Source organism: Canis lupus, chromosome 24 (assembly GCF_011100685.1).
Source record: "Canis lupus familiaris isolate Mischka breed German Shepherd chromosome 24, alternate assembly UU_Cfam_GSD_1.0, whole genome shotgun sequence".
NCBI lineage: Eukaryota > Metazoa > Chordata > Mammalia > Carnivora > Canidae > Canis > Canis lupus.
In genome coordinates this window covers 2,480,634-2,499,143 of record NC_049245.1, presented here as the reverse complement: position 1 = coordinate 2,499,143, position 18,510 = coordinate 2,480,634, and the positions used below count along the sequence as shown (strand labels likewise).

Below are 18,510 nucleotides of genomic sequence, written 5' to 3'. Positions count from 1 at the left end.
TGCCTCTGCCTCTCTGTGTCTTTCATGAATAAATTAATGAAATCTTAAAAAAAAAAATCAGTCTGCTCAAATTTTCTATTTCTTCCAGATTCAGTTCTGGCAGTTTATGTGTTTCTACAAATTTACCAATTTCTTCTGGGTTGTGCAATTTGTCAGGATAAAAATTTTCACTATTCTCTATAATCCTGTGTATGTGATGTTGGTTTTTATTTTTCCTTCCTCATTTCTGTTTTTATTTATTTGGTCCTCTCTTTTTTTCTTGGTGAGTCTGGCTTACCGTTTATCACTTTTATTTATCTTTTCAAAGAACCTGCTCCTGGATTTATTGATCTGTTCTATTGGTTCTTTTTAGTTCATTTCATTTCTTCCTGCTTTAATCTTTATCATTTCCTTTCTTGCGCTGACTCTGAAGAGCTTCATATATCTTGATACTCTGCTATCAGGTGCATGTATGTTTTTAATCATTAGACTTATTTAATGGGTTGGTCATCTTATTAAAAAAATACCATTTCTGGTACTTCTTTGTTTTAAAGTATATTTTGTCTGATATTGGTATAATAATTCTAGCTTTTTTGTGGTTGCTGTTGCATTGTATTCCTGTCAATTTACTTTTACTTTCTATATTTGTGTCACAAACATGTCCCCTGTATACAACGAATAGTTGGATCTTTTTTTTAAATCTTAGTTTAATCTTTTTTTTCAACCTTTGATTTTTTATTGGATTTTTAATCCATTTATATTTGATATATCTTTTAAAAGATTTATTTATTCATTAGAGACACAGAGAAGGAGAGGCAGAGACATAGGCAGAGGGAGGAGGAGGCTCTCTGCAGGGAGCCCGATGCGGAACTCTATCCCAGATCCAGGGATCACACCATGAGCCAAAGGCAGATAGATGAAGGTGGCTTAACTGCTGAGCCACCCAGGCATCCCCACATTTAATGTTGGTGATTTATATCTGCTGTTAATTTTCTGTTCTCTGTATGTATTTTATAATGTAGAACTTTAATTTCATTGCTGACCTTTTTTTTCACTATATGTCTTTGAGTGTTTTTTTGAGTGGTTGCTCTAGGGTTTACCAAATACTGTTGACTCTTGAGCAGCATGGGGGTTAGAGTTACTGACCCCCACACAGTTTAAAATCTGCCTATAAACTTTTGATTCCCCAACACTTAACTACTTTGTCTATATATTATATACCGTATTCTTACAGTAAAGTAAGCTAGAGGAAAAAATGTTAATAAAAAACATAAGGAAGAGAAACACATTTACAGTAGGATACCTGTATTTGCTAAAAAAAAAAAAAAAAAAAAAAAAAAAATCTGCATATATGTGGACCTGGCCCATGGACGGTGATATGTCTACAACTCAGGAGCAGCATCCACTAGGCAGGCCTTTGGGTAGCAGCAGTAGCCTAGAATCCCAGAGAAGCTGCACCAGCTACCTGCAGATGTACCACTGGCCTGTGGCCATCCACAACAGTGGCCACATGTGAGTGCATTGGCATCTGGGACGCCAGAGGCCTGGGGTACAGTTGTGGGGAAGAGTTTATGCCTGGCCCAGGAGAGGCATTGAGGCCCAAGGCTGCTCCCTGTACAGCACCGTTCCTACCTTTTGGGTGGATTTCTTGGCTTGGGCCTGGCCTCTCGCCTGCCAGCCCTGGACACTCAGTCCAGCCACCTCATAATCATAAGCTCATGTGATGACCTGCAGCCCTAAGTAGTCCTGGGGCTCCCTGAGGGCTGCTGACAGCCTTAGCTGGCCTCTTCTGCTACTCAGAGGGCAGCAGGTGGGACCTTTGCTTCAGACACCTTCAGTTTGGTCCCATGAAGACTGGGGTGGGCAGTTGTAAATAAATATCTTAAGGCTTTTGCTGTCAGCTCTTAAAGATCCACGTATAAGTGGACTTGGGTAGTTCAAACCCATGTTGTTCAAGAATCAGCTCTACATCTTACCACCTTTAGATTCATACCTGCTTAGTTCCAATAAAATATAGAATCTACGCTGCCATATAACTTGATTCCCATTTTCACCTTTCAGTGGTATTGCTGTTATGCATATTGGATTTATTAATATTACAAACCCAACTGTGTGTTATAATTACTACTTTAGCATCCATAGTAATTTTCTTAGCCCATGACAACTTTGCTCCCACTGTCTCTGTGCCATTACTGAGAAACATATTGCACTTATATTACATTGTGTCATAAACTGTAATACATTATATAGCATCATTTGATCCAATTGTTTTTAAAATCAATTAAGAAAATAAAGAATTAAAAAATGCATATTTACCTTTATTGTGTTTATTTACTTTCAGCCTAAAGAACTTTTGTTAGTATTTTTTTAAGTTGGGTTTGCTGTCAACAAAATCTCTCAATTTTTGGTTATCTGGCAGTCTTTTTTCACCTTCCTTTTTTTTTTTTTTTTTTTTAAATTTTAAGTAGGCTCTGCATCGAACATGGGGCTTGAATTCATAACGCTGAGATCAAGAGTCATGCTCTACCAACTGAGACAGCCAGTGCCCCTTCACCTTCATTTTTGATCAGTAACTTTCCTCAGTATAAGATTTTTGGCTAACCATTTTTTCATTCAGCACTTTATATGTGTTATTCCGCTACCCTCTTGCTTCTATTATTTCTGCTAGGAGCCAGCTACTAATCTCATGGAGATCCCCTTGTAAGTGACTCGTTCCTCTTGATTCTTTTAAAGGTTTCTCATTGTCTTTTACATTCATCAGTTTTACTCTGATGTGTCCACCTGTGGTTCTCTTTATGTTTATCTTACATGGAGTTCTTGGAGCTTCCTGCATGTTTAGGCTATTGTTTTTCAATACATTTGGGAAGCCTTTTGGCTATTCTTTCCTTGAATTTTTTGTTTGTTTTCTTTCTTCCCTCTCCTTCCAGTAGATATTCCATTTATGTGTGTGTGCATGCATTTCATTGTGTCCCATATTCCTCTCGGGTTTTCTTATTTTTCCCCCCTTTGGGGCTTTTGTAATGTCTATTCATCTATCTGAGTTTTCTAATTTTTTCTTTTTATCTTTGTTGACATTCTCTATTTGAAACAGATTGTCCTCTTACTTTCCTTTATTTCCTTAGACATACTTCTTTTTAGTTCTATGAACATGTAATAGCTACTTTAAAGTCTGTTCAATATGACATTTGGTCACAGGCAGTCTTTGTTGCCTGTTTTTTTCCTGTTGTATGGCTTATCCTTTTCTGCTTTTCTGTATACCTAGTAGGTTTTTTTTTTTTTTGTTTTTTTTTTTTGCTGCAAACAGAGCATTTTAGGTAATACACTGTAGCACTTCCCAGTACTGGTGTGCGACTCTCTCTCTCCTCATTCCAGGGCTTGTTATATGTTCCTAGTTTAGTTACTGGCTAGATTATTATAGTGAACTGTGTTTCTTTACCACTGTGTTAAGCCTTGATCTTGTCTTTAGGGAGGTACAGTTTGGGGTATGCCTATAGCCACCCTGAGATGACTATGGTACAGGTAGGGCTCTTTCCCACTTTCTTTGATCACACCTAGCAGTTAAACTCCACTAATTATGGCCCATTGCTCTGTTGTTTTTAACAGTGCCCTGGGGTATAAATTTCTCTACAGGCTAATCCAGTCAAACTGGTTCCTTCCAGGGATTAGTTTCTGAGATTAATATTGGGTATTTGTTCCAACTTTTAAAGGGGGGGTTCCTCCAAGCTGTCTAACCTCCCTGATTCTCTCCTACAAACTAGTTGGCTCAAGGAAATCTAACTAGGGGAATCCAAAACTGAGTTCTGAGTTTGCTATTTGACTTCAACAGTGGGAACTTTGTTTGTAGAGGAACCTCAGGTAGGATTCACGATTTTTCTAGTGCTGCTGTTAAATACTAGGCAGGCTTAAACGGAAATGTGTCTACTTGGCCATTACTAACAGTAGTGGTTTCTGCCTCATGTTTGAGGAGACAGAGAGCCTTCTAACATTGACTAGAACAGTAGGTTGTTGTGAAATTCATTTTGAGGGAGTTTACGTTAAAACCCGTGGAGTATATTTTTATACAGGCTCACTATCTGTTTGTGCTGTCTTTGCTTTTTAAAATATCTTCTTTATCTTACTTGATTCCTTGGCACTTTTATCACAAATAGGATAATTTCTCAGACTGCCTATTTGGGATATATATGCCTGCTTTTCCATGAAGTAGAGGAGGAGTGGGCTTCCTGCTGGGCAGAGCTACCTTTACTGCCAGCCTTCTGGGTAGGTGTGCTCCTTGTTCCTCTGGGAAACTGCCAAGCAGCTGGGGTACTATGCTACCTTTCCTCCTCAAGCCTCCTGTCTTGCTTCATCCCTGGGGGGCCTGAGTGGTAAGGGAGGGAGGATGCAGAGGGCTGACCCTCCTGGGTTAGTGCTGCTGGTGCTGCTGGATCATCCAGAGGCTGTCCCTGAGTCCCTTTCTGGGCCTGGAGCCCTCTTGTGTTTTCCCACTTCTTGGCAGGAGAGCTCCTCTGCGTGTTTTAGGCTGACAGATGTACTAGTTTTCCACATTTCCAGGTACCCCTTATGATTTCTCAACCACAGCGGATTCTGGTTTTCTATCACATATTCACAGTTGTGGATATTTGTTTGTTATTGTGGTTTGGGTTAGAAAGAAACAGCTGCATTGTATGCTCAGTCTATCATTTGGAAAATTCAGAAGATAATCCAAAGATATTTGAAATGAATTGGTTTTGGGGTTCAGAATAGCTCTCCTTTTATCTTCCCTTTGATTGATAAAGAACTCTCTTTAAGCCAGTGAGAGACATCTGGGCATTCTCTTTGGCAAGGCTCTTGAAGGGACTGAGTATCAAAATCTACTCTTTATTGAACATCAAAATCTACTCTTGAAGAAAGAAACTCTGAATTTATATAATTTGTATGTTGAATATATCTACAGTAATTCTGAGAGGAAAATATATTCACAATCGGTTTGGAAATGCCTGGAATGCTCCCCCCCCCAAAAAAAAAACTAGCACTCCCCCCCCCCCCACACGCATCCTGACCCCTCATGCCTCCCTGCTCCATGCTACACTTTCTAGGTAGTGTAAATAGAAATTCTCATGCAGGTACACTCAGCATTCATTGAGGAGCTGCAGTATGCCTAGTGGTGTACAACGGACTAAGGGCAGAGGTTAGCAAGCTAATGACCTCCTGTTTTTGTCCATAAGTTATATCAGAACACAGTCATACCCATTCATAGCCATATTGTTTATGGCTGCTATAAAAGCAGGTATGAGTTGTTGGAACTGATATCATATGGCAGGCAACAAATTAAAATATTTTTTACCCTACTTCCTGGGCAGCATAAAGACATGAGTCTTGGTTCTTCTGAGTGTGGTGTCTTGCTTGGTACAGAGAAAGGAAAGTGTGGACTTTGGAGTATAGAGGTTAGATGGAGAGGCAGAGAGCCTCTTGCCTTCTTAGAATTTGTTTTTGATTCTTGGGGGGAGAGCTTTTCAGGTTGTCTTCTTTTTCAGTAGATACCACCAAAATTGACCTCTTGCTTTCCATATGCTTTTTATCCTATTCACTGCTTCTGATCAAGCCCCCTTTCCCTGGTAACACAAGCATATTTGTACAGAGCATTCTCTGAAAGCTGCTTCCCTGTTCTGCCTTTAAATACCTTAAATACCTCTTTTCTCCCAATCATAAATGTACATTGAAATGCTGTCTCATTTCTTTCCCTCTCTCAGAGATGATAACCATGGTCATGAAATCATTCCTTAGCTTTTTCTCTGTGCTTTCACTGTGTATATTCTCAGCCCTGAATGATACTGTTATTATTTTGTCTGTTTTATAACTTACTGTAAGTGGTATGTGTTCTTCTGAAGCTGGTGTTGTTTGGTTTTGTTTGTTGTTTGTCTGGTTTTGGCTCAGCAATATATTTGTGACCGTCCTACTCTAGTTCTTTGACTCACTTGTGTCTGGCATTCTGGTATATGGACATGCACAGTTTATTAATCCATTCTGTGGGCTCCTTTTTTCCCCCTAATTAAATTGACCTTTCATTTTTATTTATTTTAATAGTCTTACTGAGATGTAATTGATATGCCATAAAGTTCACCTGTTGCGACGCCTGGGTAGTCACCCAGTCAGTGGTTGAGTGTCTGCCTTCAGCCCAGGGCATGATCCTGGAGTCCCAGGATCGAGTCCCACCTTGGGCTCCCTGCATGGAGCCTACTTCTCTCTCTGCCTGTGTGTCTGCCTCTCTTGCTCTGTGTCTCTCATGAATGAATAAATAAAATCTAAAAAAAAAAGTTCACCTGTTTAAAGTGTACAATTCAGTGGCTTGTATACAGTTGTACAGTAGTCACCATTACCTAATTTTAGAACATTTTTATCACTCCCAAAAGAAATGTTGTACCTATTTGTATTCATATCCTATCTCCCTTACTCCTGCCCCCAGATTGAAACTCCTCTATTTATCTGTATGGATTTATCTATTCTGGATTTTTCATATAAATGGGCTCTTCTGTGGGTTTTTTTGTGACTGGCTTTCATTTAGAATGTTTTTGAGGCTCATCCATGGTGTATATGATAGCTTTTGGGTTCACAATTTTTTGCTGTTACAAATGATGCTTTATATGCTTTATGTGTGTTAGGGAACTTTTTTTTTATGACTTACAAACAGTAAAAATTTGATCTTCTAACCATTCACTGAAGTTCTGCAAGGTAATATTCATTACAAAAATAAAATCGAGGGGCACCTGGATGGCTCAGTCCATTAATGTTTGTACCTTTGGCTGGGGTCATGATCCCAGGGTCCTGGGATGGAGCCCCATGTCCAGCACCCTGTTCATCGTGCAGTCCATTTCTGCCTCTCCCTCTGCCCCTATATCAACTTTGTGTGTGTGCACAAGCACATATATGCTCTTTCTCTCTCTCTTAAAGAAATAAAATCTTAAAAAAAAGGAAAAACAACCTAGGGATACCTGGGTGGCTCAGTCAGTTGTGTCTGCCTTCCATTCAGGTCATGATCTGAGGGTCCTAGGATCAAGACCCACATCCAGCTTCCTGCTTAGCAGGGAGCCTGCCTCTCCTTCTCCCTCTGCCTCTCCTCCTGGCTTATGCATGCACCTCTGCAGTCTACCCCCCCCCCCAGTAGATAAATAAAATCATTGTTTAAAAATGCAACCGAAAATACAGTTGAGTGCCTCCAGTATTGAGTAAGGCATAGTCCTTATCTTTTTAAGAACTTGAAATGTAGTTGGGCTAAAACGACAAATTATAAAGTCATGGAAGTGCTACAAGTGAATAAGCACAATTCTGAAGAAATGCAGGAAAAGGAGCAGTTTTCTGAGAGATGTGTACAAAGAGTTATAAAATGAATGACATTTGATCTCAGTCTCTAGACTATAGAAAATTCATAAGGTTTCAGGAAGTGGGTGTTGGCAGGAAAGCAGAAGGAGAAACAGTCTGTAGGGGCATTGGGAGGCAGAAGAGAGTTTTCCAGGAACTTGGAAGAGATGGGATGATGTATGGTGGCAGGACAGAAGGCTAATAAGGGTTCGGGCTGATTGGTCTGTACCTGGGAAGCATTGAAAAAATTAGAAAGATTAAGATGTAGCCACGTTTGTATTTTATTTTTTTAAATATTTTATTCATGAGAGAGACAGAGAGGCAGAAACATAGGCGGAGGGAGAAGGAGGCTCCCCATCCCTGATGTAGGACTCGATTCCAGAACCCTGAAATCACGACTTGAGCCAAAGACAGATGCTCAGCCACTGAGCCACTCAGGTGCCCCCACATTTGTATTTTAGAAAGAAAACTCTTGACCGCATGTGGGGTTGGCTGGAGACAGGAGAGTCTAGGGGTGGGGCAGTCCACATGAGGGCTGTCCCCATCCTTGAGGTGAGTGGTGATACAGTGATGGTCATGGCAATGGGCTGAGAGGAAATGGAGAGACCTTTTTCAGATTAGCTGACTTAACCGATAATGGGTGGGGGCACAGGGAAGAATTCTAAGATGACTCCCAGGGTTTCTCACTTGGACAGCTGAATGCTTTGAGAATTTGATAAATAACTCTCACATAGTTGAGATTAACTTGTGTCAGAAGCTCTCCACTTTCCACAGGTAAAATATCTGTGTCAGTTTGCTTTAAGGAGTAAAGTAGCTTCCTGTCATTTAAAGATGACTTAAAGTGTTTCATTTCCAATTCAGTAGTGAAACAGGTTCATACTGAGCCTAGAAGATGTTAATTTTAGACTTGAACAAACTATTATCATCTACTTCCTCATAGCCAAAAGAATGCAATGGTGTAAAGATTCCTGTTGATGCCAGTAAACCAAATCCAAATGATGTGGAGTTTGATAATCTATATTTGGATATGAATGGAATCATCCATCCCTGTACTCATCCTGAAGACAAGTACGTAACCCATTTTTGTTACTGATAGCAGAAGTTACAGAGGAGTACTGTATCCTGTTATGTTGTTTGTTTGTCCTTGTAGACCAGCACCAAAAAATGAGGATGAAATGATGGTTGCAATTTTTGAGTACATTGACAGACTTTTCAATATTGTAAGACCAAGACGACTTCTCTACATGGCAATTGATGGAGTGGTAAGTGCTAAAAAAGTTAACTTAGAATCCTCTGTTTTTGCTTTTGCTGTGTTCTGAGTGTCTTGAGTGCAAGTCAGCTAAATAACAAAAAATGTTGACTTTGGTGACCTTGAGAGAGGCAGACTGATCATTCATTCATTCATTTCTTGTACCTTTTTTGTGCCGGATACTGTGAGCTACTGAGGATAATGGTGACGGCCCTTTCTTTTGAAGGCTTACCACTAATGGGACAGAGATAAATGAGCAAGGTTAGTTATTTGTGGGCTTTATAGGTACTAGATAACACATGCAGGGTGCTGAGGGAAGAGAATCCGCACTACAAAGTGCTATAAAGTGCTATAAAGAACAACAGGAGATTGGTGAGCAGTGGAGGGGGATGATGGAATAGTTAGGAATAGGAAAGATGTTCCAGGTTTCTCAAATGGGCCCATGCCTTTGACCATACTGACACATTTGGGCAATTACAGGTGTTTTAGATTGGAAAGGGAAGGTAGAGCAATGGCTTGAGAAGGCTTTATTACCATCTTCAGGAGTTTGGATTTTCTCCTGTAGGCAGTAAGTAGTCCTCAGAATGCTTTAAGAGGGCAATAGCTTACTGACCTAGGATAGGATGGTATGTTAGCTATCGATGAGCTTAGCTTATAAATGACCAGCAAACTATATATTAGTATTCAAGGAAAATTAAGGTAAATCATAACCGTAAAATTTATTTAGCTATGTACAAATAGATTTACTTTCTTTTTAGATTAAGTCATTCCTAGTGGCTAATGAAATGATTTGAAAATCTAGAAATTTTGGGTCCAAGAAGATTACTTTTTTCTGAGGTTCTCTTTATGCAATGAAAAATTACTTAGGGGATGCCCGGGTGGCTCAGCGGTTGAGCGCATGCCTTCCACCCAGGGCGTGATCTTGGAGTCCCGGGATCGAGTCCCACAACGGGCTCCCTGTGAGGAGCCTGCTTCTCCCTCTGCCTGTGTCTCTGCCTCATTCTCTGTCTCTCATGAATAAGTAAAATCTTTAAAAAATAAAATAAAATTCATACCCTTTAAAAAAAAAAAGAAAAATTACTTAGCTACTTGATAGCTTGGTAAAGTGCAGTGAAGAATAGAGGGAACAGAAATATCTTACTTGGGGCATATTCCAATTCACATTAGTGAAGGTTCTTGAAGAAAATCTGTCACTTTTTGTCCGGTGTGCCCTTACTCCTAAATCAAGTATATAAACTGTAAGCATACCTGTAAGAATGTATTTTTGTATGCTCAGGTCTGTAACATTTTTTTGTTGAAATATAAATGTAGATCAGAGAACTTGGTATTTGAAAGAGTTAGGTTTGGTGGCCTCATTTTATAGGAAAGGGAATTATTTAAAGATAATTTAAAACAGATTGTTTTATGTAGACAGGATACTTAAGAGTCCCTTTCAGCCCCAAAACTCAGTTGAGGAATTTCAAAACCTTAGAATCCAGTTTACTTCATTCATGCTTATCCAGTGATTTTAAGTTCTATTTGGTCAAAGTGATTCAAAAGTATTTTCATTTAAAACCTTGTTCCCTTTCTACCTGCTTTGCCTTATTGTAGAGACAGAGTGGTTATTGTGGAAAGTACAAAATAGAAGTGCCTTGAAGTCCTACAGATTAAGAAGTCATTTTCTTTTGCTTAGTTTTATGGGGCCTGGTAGATCCCATTTGGAGACCATCCTTACTTTTAGGCATGGACATCAGGTCTTCCTGATCCTAGTTCTGTAGTAGTAACTATTCATTGCGTGCTGGCACCGTAGCCCAGTAGAAATGACATTGGGTTGTGGGCACTGCAGTATTAAATGGCTTTTTAGGATCTTTGTAGATTTGACATGTCACTCATTACTTGCTTGAGGTCAGCTTTAAGTTCTTGATCCAAATTTAAGTTCTCAGGATTTACTGTCTGTCATGAAAGGATTATTTAGGTATATTGCTTTTCCATTTTAGTGTACTGTTTTTATAAGAACAACTGATTGAAAATAATGTACAGATTTTGTTACACATATTTTGAATAGTATTATGTGACTATGAAATGTTTTCAGGCACCGCGTGCCAAAATGAACCAGCAGCGTTCCAGGAGGTTCAGAGCATCAAAAGAAGGAATGGAAGCAGCAGTGGAGAAGCAGCGAGTCAGGGAAGAAATACTGGCAAAAGGTAAAGAATGTGCATCTTGAGGTTGGACTTCTTATGAGATGTAAACAGAATGGCGGGGAGAGGTGTCAACTATCTTTTGCAGTAGGTGTGGTTTTAATTTAATTAGGATCCAGAATATCCAAGGAAAATTTATGTTCACTGTCAGAAAGTGGTATCCTTCATTCCCACTAACAAGCTTGTTTCTTTTCCCAACTCTATAGGAAAAGGGAAATGGGAATAAAAGGAGGAATTCTGATAGGGAGAGCAGATTCTCAACCTCTTTTCTTTTTTCTTTTCTTTTCTTTTCTTTTCTTTTCTTTTCTTTTCTTTTCTTCTTTCTTTTCTCCTTCCTTCCTTCCTTCCTTCCTTCCTTCCTTCCTTCCTTCCTTCCTTCCTTCCTTCCTTCCTTCCTTCCTTCCTTCCTTCCTTCCTTCCTTCCTTCCTTCCTTCCTTCCTTCCTTCCTTCCTTCCTTCCTTCCTTCTTTCCCCTTTCAAGGGAAGCACAGCTCTTAAGCTAACTTCGATGTATCTGTAAAGGAGAAATAACATTGTTTCTCTTTTCTGTGGGGCTCTTAGTGTTCTTTTCTATGAGATGAGGGCTATTAGAATGCTACAGTTCTGTAAACATTTTCCTTACATCAGTCTTGGTAGCTTGTTTAGCTTAGCATGTTTATTGCTTCCCCTTAGAATTCAGAGATCTGTAAGAGGAGACACAGGATGATGTGATCCATGTTTATAGGCTATCACCAAGTCAGACACACTACAGTAGAGGTGGATGCAACAGGCACTGAGGCAGTGAAGTACTCAGGGTACCCTTGATGTGGGGGAGAGGTGGGGTCTGATCATCTTTGCAGTTCCTTAGAGGTTAAAATTCCTGATGGTCACTTAGGTGGAAGTTGATGAAGTCTCAAAAGGGAGGAAGGTCAGGGAGTCCAGATACTTAGTGGGACTGGTTTTCTCCCAAGACACCTGTCTGTGAGATAGAGTGTAGTTGTAGCAGGGTAATGTGTTTGGTGTTTTGTTATATAAGTCAGCATGATAGACCAGGAAAGCAGTAATTTATGGGCTCAAGATGCTGTACTTTGCATGTAAAAGAGGATAGCTCAGCCCTGCAATTACAATACATTTTCTGTTGTTTTAATTTGCCAGAAGTGTGCAACTATATAGTTACTTTAGCTGTAGCTTGTAATTAAAATGCTTAATCCTATTTGTACTTATAAAAGATTGTCTTTGATTTTAAAGATGTCTTCTTTCTTAAAGATGTTTGAGATATATTTGTCTTTTAAAAAGCTAATCAGGGCAGCCCCGGTGGCACAGCGGTTTAGTGCCGCCTTCAGCCCGGGGTGTGATCCTGGAGACCCGGGATCGAGTCCTGTGTCGGGCTCCCTGCGTGGAGCCTGCTTCTCCCTCTTCCTGTCTCTCTGCCTCTCTCTCTCTCTCTCTCTGTGTGTGTGTGTGTGGGTGTCTGTCATGAATAATAAAAAAAAAAAAAACTACTCAGTGAAGTAGAAGACAAATAGGACTTTTATATACCAGCTGATAATTTTCTTATCATATAAAACTGTAATAAACTCAATAGTTTAGGGACACCTGGGAGGCTCAATCAGTTAAGTGTCTGCCTTTGGCTCAGGTCATGATCTCAGGGTCCAGGGATCGAGCTCTGCATCAGGCTCCCTGCTTGGTGGGGAGGCTGCTTCTCCTTCTCCCTCTGCTCCTCCCTTTCCCCTCCCCCTACTCATTCTCCAGTATGCACATGTGCACACTCTCTCAAATAAAAATCTTTAAAAAAACAAGTCTGCACTTTAGTTTTGTTTTTCTAAGGTACCTTTATCTCAGGAATTACAAGATGAGAACTCCTAAGGTGTGTGTGTGTGTGTGTGTGTGTGTGTGTGTGTGTGTTCTGAGGGCATTATAAAGAATGTCATAATTTTCATATTTCTATGAAATATATAAAAACTATAAAATTTTTAATATACCATGTATTATTTGATGGTCATGCTAAAGCTTATATTAAATTGGAAAGAACAAATCTTATTTTCTTCCCCAAAGAGGGAACATTTGTTCCTCAGGTGACAGTGTTTCCCTTTCTTTTGTATTTGAACTTTTTTTTTATTATTCTGGCTTAATACTAGGTAATTTTTTATGGGAAGAACAAAACATTGACTCTCTTTCCTCTAGGTGGCTTTCTTCCTCCAGAAGAAATAAAAGAAAGATTTGATAGCAACTGTATTACACCAGTAAGTAGTCTCATACTTTGCCAGCTATTGCTAACTCTTAAATGGTAGGTTAATTTATTTCTTCGTATCATTTTAGGGAACTGAGTTCATGGACAATCTTGCTAAATGCCTTCGCTATTACATAGCTGATCGTTTAAATAATGACCCTGGGTGGAAAAACTTGACAGTAAGTTTCACATTTTGGTACTTCAGAGATAAGGGTGATCATTTTAGGCTGTACTTTGATATGACTGATATTCTTTGTCCTTTTATTCCCCCCCATAAAATGCTAGTTGACTGTCAGAGGAAAGGGAAGCTTCCAGGGTTATTAGAGATGGGATGCCCTGCACGGTCCCTAGACTGCTGAGTTTTCTTTCAAGGCCAATTTTGTCCTCTTATCATCACAATGAAGCTATAAAATGGGACCCATGATTTAAAAAAAATATATATATATATTATTTTTAAAATATACTTATATATATGTAATAATGTGTGTAGAGGAAAGCAGTTTTTAAATAAAAATTTTTGTTGTTAGAAATCAAAATAGGGATCCCTGGGTGGCGCAGCGGTTTGGCACCTGCCTTTGGCCCAGGGCGCGATCCTGGAGACCCGGGATCGAATCCCACATCAGGCTCCCAGTGCATGGAGCCTGCTTCTCCCTCTGCCTGTGTCTCTGCCTCTCTCTCTCTCTGTGACTATCATAAATAAATAAATTAAAAAAAAAAAAAAAAACCTTTAAAAAAAAAAAAAAGAAATCAAAATAGACCAAGATTAAAGTCCTGGGGCTGCCTTTAAAGAATAGCTGTGTTCTAAGTATTCAAGTAAAATTTAAGGGAACCTTTATCTAATTTTAAATTCGAAGCTTATTTTGTTACAAACTAGATATTATATTTATACTATATTTATAATACTATGTTATACTGTATTTACAATATAAATATAAATTATATTTAATGGGTATCTTTTATTGATTACTCCCAGGACTTAGTGTGGTTTGGGGCTGTATCCTTGGGTAACAATGAGATTATAGAAACTTGTGAACTGATTAGTTCTTATGTTGGCTAAATTTGACTGAAACATTTTTTCTATTCCTGTAGTAAGCTAACAAGGGAAATAATTTTGGTGTTTAACACATATATACATTATGAAAGATTTCCAATTAATAGCACTGTCTTAATTGAATTATCCCAACTTATTTTAAGCTATTCAGTTTTGGTTTTTGTGCTAGAAAATTGGGGATAAGTTGAAAGTATTAAAAACTCTTTTCTAGGTTATTTTATCTGATGCTAGTGCTCCTGGTGAAGGAGAACATAAAATCATGGATTATATTAGAAGGCAAAGAGGTAAAACTTCCTTATAAATATTTTATTATATGTTCTATTAAAAAAGATAAGCTATTGTATAGAAAATATTTGGTAAAATGTGATACTCCTGTGGTATAAAATACATTTATATACATATGATGTATCTTTTCCCCCTCTTTAGCCCAGCCTAACCATGACCCAAACACTCATCATTGCTTATGTGGAGCAGATGGTAAGTTTCTTTTTTGGGATTTGATTCTCTTGGGTTAAACCATAGCAAGTAGATGGGTTGGTGTGTTGTAATGGATTATCCCTGGTTGCCTGGAAATTCTAATATGCCTTGCTCATTTTATATTTGAGGAGGAAGTGATATTAAGTTTAATCTGTAATTAATATTCATTTATCTTACATTTTTAAAATACTTTTCCACCTTTTGATATTGCTGCACATACCTTTAAAATGGACGATTTCCCCAGGGTGTTGACTCTTGAATGGTAGTCTATAATTTGTGCCTATGTGTCTGGAGGACAACTTGTTGCCTAAGAACTAAGAAGTTTAGGCTTTTTGGTTTTACCCCCTCTGTTTTGTGCTTGTTTGGGCTTTTGTTTTGTTTTGTTTTGTTTTGTTTTGGTGTCTTGTGTTACAGTGGACACCAACTTTATTGTTGGTTGTGGTAGGGTCTTCTCTAAGTACTCACTGTTCATCGTTTTATTGTTGTTGGTTGATAGCTGATCTCATTATGCTCGGCCTTGCTACACATGAACCCAACTTTACCATCATTAGAGAAGAATTCAAACCAAACAAACCCAAACCATGTGGTCTTTGTAATCAATTTGGACATGAGGTCAAGGACTGTGAAGGTTTGCCAAGAGAAAAGAAGGGAAAGGTAAGAACTTTGAAATGGTAGTTCCCTCATTTAAAGTTTTTCTATTTTGAGCAGCCCCAGTGGCTTAGTGGTTTAGAGCCGCCTTCAGCCTAGGGTGTGATCCTGGAGACCCAGGATCAAATCCCATGTCAGGCTCCCTGCATGGAGCCTGCTTCTCTCTCTGCCTATGTCTCTGCCTCTCTCTCTCTCTCTCTCTCTCTCTCTCTTTCTCTAATAAATAAAATCTTAAAAAAATAAAATAAAAATTTAAAATTTTATTTCTTGTTATAATCAAATATATATACCACACAGTATACTGTTTTAATCATTTTTAAGTTATAGTTCAGTGACATTAAGTATATTCAGGTTACTTCATTTTTAGAATGGATAAAGAGAAGACTGTATTTTATTAGATTCTTAAGAACCTACTTTGTTACCCCTCATAGGAATGTATCATTCAAAGCTCTTTAAAGTGAACACATACTCAGAAACATGCATGCACTCAGTCGTTCTACTCTCCACTTTTTCTAATAGCTTATGTCTACATGAGGATTAGGTCTCCTAGTTAATAATACCTCTTGCACATGCTTTGTTTGTAGAAGTATTTTTTTTCAAATGGTTATTTTTCTTAACTGTAAATCAAATATATTAATCTGCTTGATATTTTTAAGTTACTCCTAGTTCCTACATATTTGGGGTTCACTTGATTATATCCAGCCCCCTCTGAACAGGTTTTCATCTGATATAAGAATATGGTGCCTCTTTAAAAAACATGCTGAGTGGGGGAAAAAAAAGGTAAAAAAAATATACTGTTGGAAGAGTCTAGAAGTCTGTATCATGAAATTTAATATTGACTGGATGTAGGTCAGGGGTTGGCAAACTACAGCCCTCCAGATTTGGCCAATGACTAAGAATGGTATTTATATTTTTAAAGAATTGTAAAAACAAAGTGAGACATGAAAGAATATGCAGTAGATACCGTATGTGTCTCCAACAGGCTAAAATGTTTATTCTCTGGCCTTTTGCAAAAACATTTGCTGAAACCTGGTCTAGGTGTGATTGAGATTATGGATAATTTTTTATTTTTAAAATGGTTTGATGAGTTCTTTTTTTTTAATACTTGTAATATTAAAATGGATCTTGCTTTAGATGAAGCCATGATATTTATTTAGTTGGAAAAAGTTACAGGATTTAGAGTAGACTTGTTTAATCTTGACTGCCCTTTCCTGCAGCATGATGAACTTGCAGATAGTCTTCCCTGTGCAGAAGGAGAATTTATCTTCCTTCGTCTTAATGTTCTTCGGGAGGTATGTAGCAATAAACATCGGAATCAGTGCTCTAAAGCAAGGTGGGTTTTGATAGCTCTAATGGAAGCATTCCTTTTTGGTTTATAGTATTTGGAAAGAGAGCTCACTATGGCCAGTCTACCGTTCACGTTCGATGTTGAGAGGAGTATTGATGACTGGGTCTTCATGTGCTTCTTTGTGGGAAATGACTTCCTTCCTCACCTGCCATCATTAGAAATTAGGTATGTGTGTTTGTATGGGTTTTCAGACCTGTGTTTTAGCCTTCTTGCCTTTACAGTGCATACTGGTCCTAATGCGTAATGTTTGTCTCCTGGTGGCAGGGAAGGTGCAATTGACCGTTTGGTTAACATATACAAAAATGTGGTACACAAAACTGGGGTAAGTTCACTCTTGAATAATTTCAAAACAGAAGTATTTGCTTTTATAAGAAGATCATTTTACATGTATTTTATCACTTACAGGGTTACCTTACAGAAAGTGGTTATGTCAATCTGCAAAGAGTACAGATGATCATGTTAGCAGTTGGTGAAGTTGAGGATAGCATTTTTAAAAAGAGAAAGGATGATGAGGTAAAGTGTTTCTATTGCAGTAGCTAAATTGCTCCTGTCTCTAATAGGCTGTGATGATCCCTTGATTGTACTTTTAACCTCTCTGAGTGCATTGTTATATCATTATAGTATATCAAACACCAATGTAATCATGAGTGGTCAGTGCTTTGATTATTTTTTAAAGGTGATGCTTGCTGTGTGGAACTGTGTATATTGCACATTGTGTGAGTTGCATTGTAATTTTTTTCTCTCTTCATAATCTTAATTAAGATAAAAATCCAAATACCTGTCTAATCAGTAGGCTATGAAATGAGGGTGCCAAGGCTAGATGAATGTTGGGATTGAACTCATTGCTGCCCTATTTTACAGGAAATATTTATGTCCTGGAGGACAGTTTAAGACTTAGGAACTCCCTACTCTGGTAGTAGAGTATAGGGGGTAAGTGTTGAATTGCATCAGCCAAGGTGTAAAGGATTACAACTTTGAGTAAGAAATTTATATATGAGAGAAAGAAATAAAAAATAAAAAGCACTTGGAAATTGATTACATATGATAGGATGAGTGCTTAGGTGAGAAGTCCAGGTTTCTGGCTTGGGCAGTGCCATTCACTGAGATAACAAGCACTTGAGGTAGGGCATGTTGGGGTGGGGAGAAGGTGGAAACTGAGTTTCATTTTGGAGACACTAAGTTTGAGGGGCCATATAGGACTGGAGAGGAGAAAGTCCATGAAGCAGTTAGATGGATTTGTGTAAAAGCTCAGGGCAAAGTCTTTTGAAAGGAGATTTGAGAACCGTTAGTAGAAGGGAGGTACTTCAAGTTGTGAATGTCCCTGGGAGGCTGTATGGAGCGAAAGTGCCTCCAACACAAACCTTGAGACACATGGACACTTAAGGAGAGAGAAAAGAGCTAGTTGTAGAGAGATGGGAGGAAATCCCTAAAGAGAGGAGAAGCCATTGGTGCTGAGGGGTCAGAGCCAGATGGACAGGCTCCTAGTCTGTGGCCAGAGGTTCAGAGGCTCTGGGGAGTCAGTAGGGCAGAAGGGCAGCAGCTTGGAGGCAAAGCAGGTTGAAGAGTGATTTTGGGGGAGTGTCAAGGGAGGCAAGCAGTGAGTAAAATTACAGATAGTGGCTTCTTAGAGATTGAAGGAGATCCTTTCAGAAACTAATCTTACAACAATTCATATGCCTATTTTGAGCAAATAGCAATATATAATGTCGCTACAATGCTTCATGACCTCCTTATAGAATAAAATAAGTCATCGTATCTGACAAGTTTTTATATTTTCTTCAGCTTTGTGTACTATAGCTAGTGTGCTCTCTTTCTTAGAAGTTTTGGTACAATTTTATATAACAGAGTGAATGACCTATAAGCATTCTTTCCAAAGCCTTTGGTACTTGGTAATCCACAGTGGTGGCAAGAATTTTTCATGTGTAAGGTTCAAATAACAGAACTAACTTTGGGATATCAAATGTCTACCAGGATAGCCATTTTGAACTAAGTCTTCAACAATTCTAGGTGAAGTGGAGTTGGCTACACTTGACATGC

The 18,510-nt window shown here is 38.6% G+C and overlaps 1 protein-coding gene and 1 long non-coding RNA gene across 2 annotated transcripts in view; one reads left to right on the top strand and one right to left on the bottom strand.

The window, feature by feature from the left end:
* The window catches only part of LOC111092255, a 147,100-nt gene that overhangs the window by 69,170 nt on the left and 59,420 nt on the right, over window positions 1–18,510 (bottom strand). The window lies entirely within an intron of this gene.
* The window catches only part of XRN2 (5'-3' exoribonuclease 2), an 86,207-nt gene that overhangs the window by 14,330 nt on the left and 53,367 nt on the right, over window positions 1–18,510 (top strand). Inside the window, exons 2-13 of the mRNA XM_038571424.1 lie at window positions 8,255–8,382; window positions 8,465–8,576; window positions 10,635–10,746; window positions 12,904–12,962; window positions 13,039–13,128; window positions 14,212–14,284; window positions 14,427–14,477; window positions 14,974–15,131; window positions 16,343–16,417; window positions 16,505–16,638; window positions 16,738–16,795; window positions 16,879–16,986. Coding sequence (XP_038427352.1) covers window positions 8,255–8,382; window positions 8,465–8,576; window positions 10,635–10,746; window positions 12,904–12,962; window positions 13,039–13,128; window positions 14,212–14,284; window positions 14,427–14,477; window positions 14,974–15,131; window positions 16,343–16,417; window positions 16,505–16,638; window positions 16,738–16,795; window positions 16,879–16,986 — 1,158 coding nt within the window. The remainder of the gene's footprint in view (window positions 1–8,254; window positions 8,383–8,464; window positions 8,577–10,634; window positions 10,747–12,903; window positions 12,963–13,038; window positions 13,129–14,211; window positions 14,285–14,426; window positions 14,478–14,973; window positions 15,132–16,342; window positions 16,418–16,504; window positions 16,639–16,737; window positions 16,796–16,878; window positions 16,987–18,510) is intronic.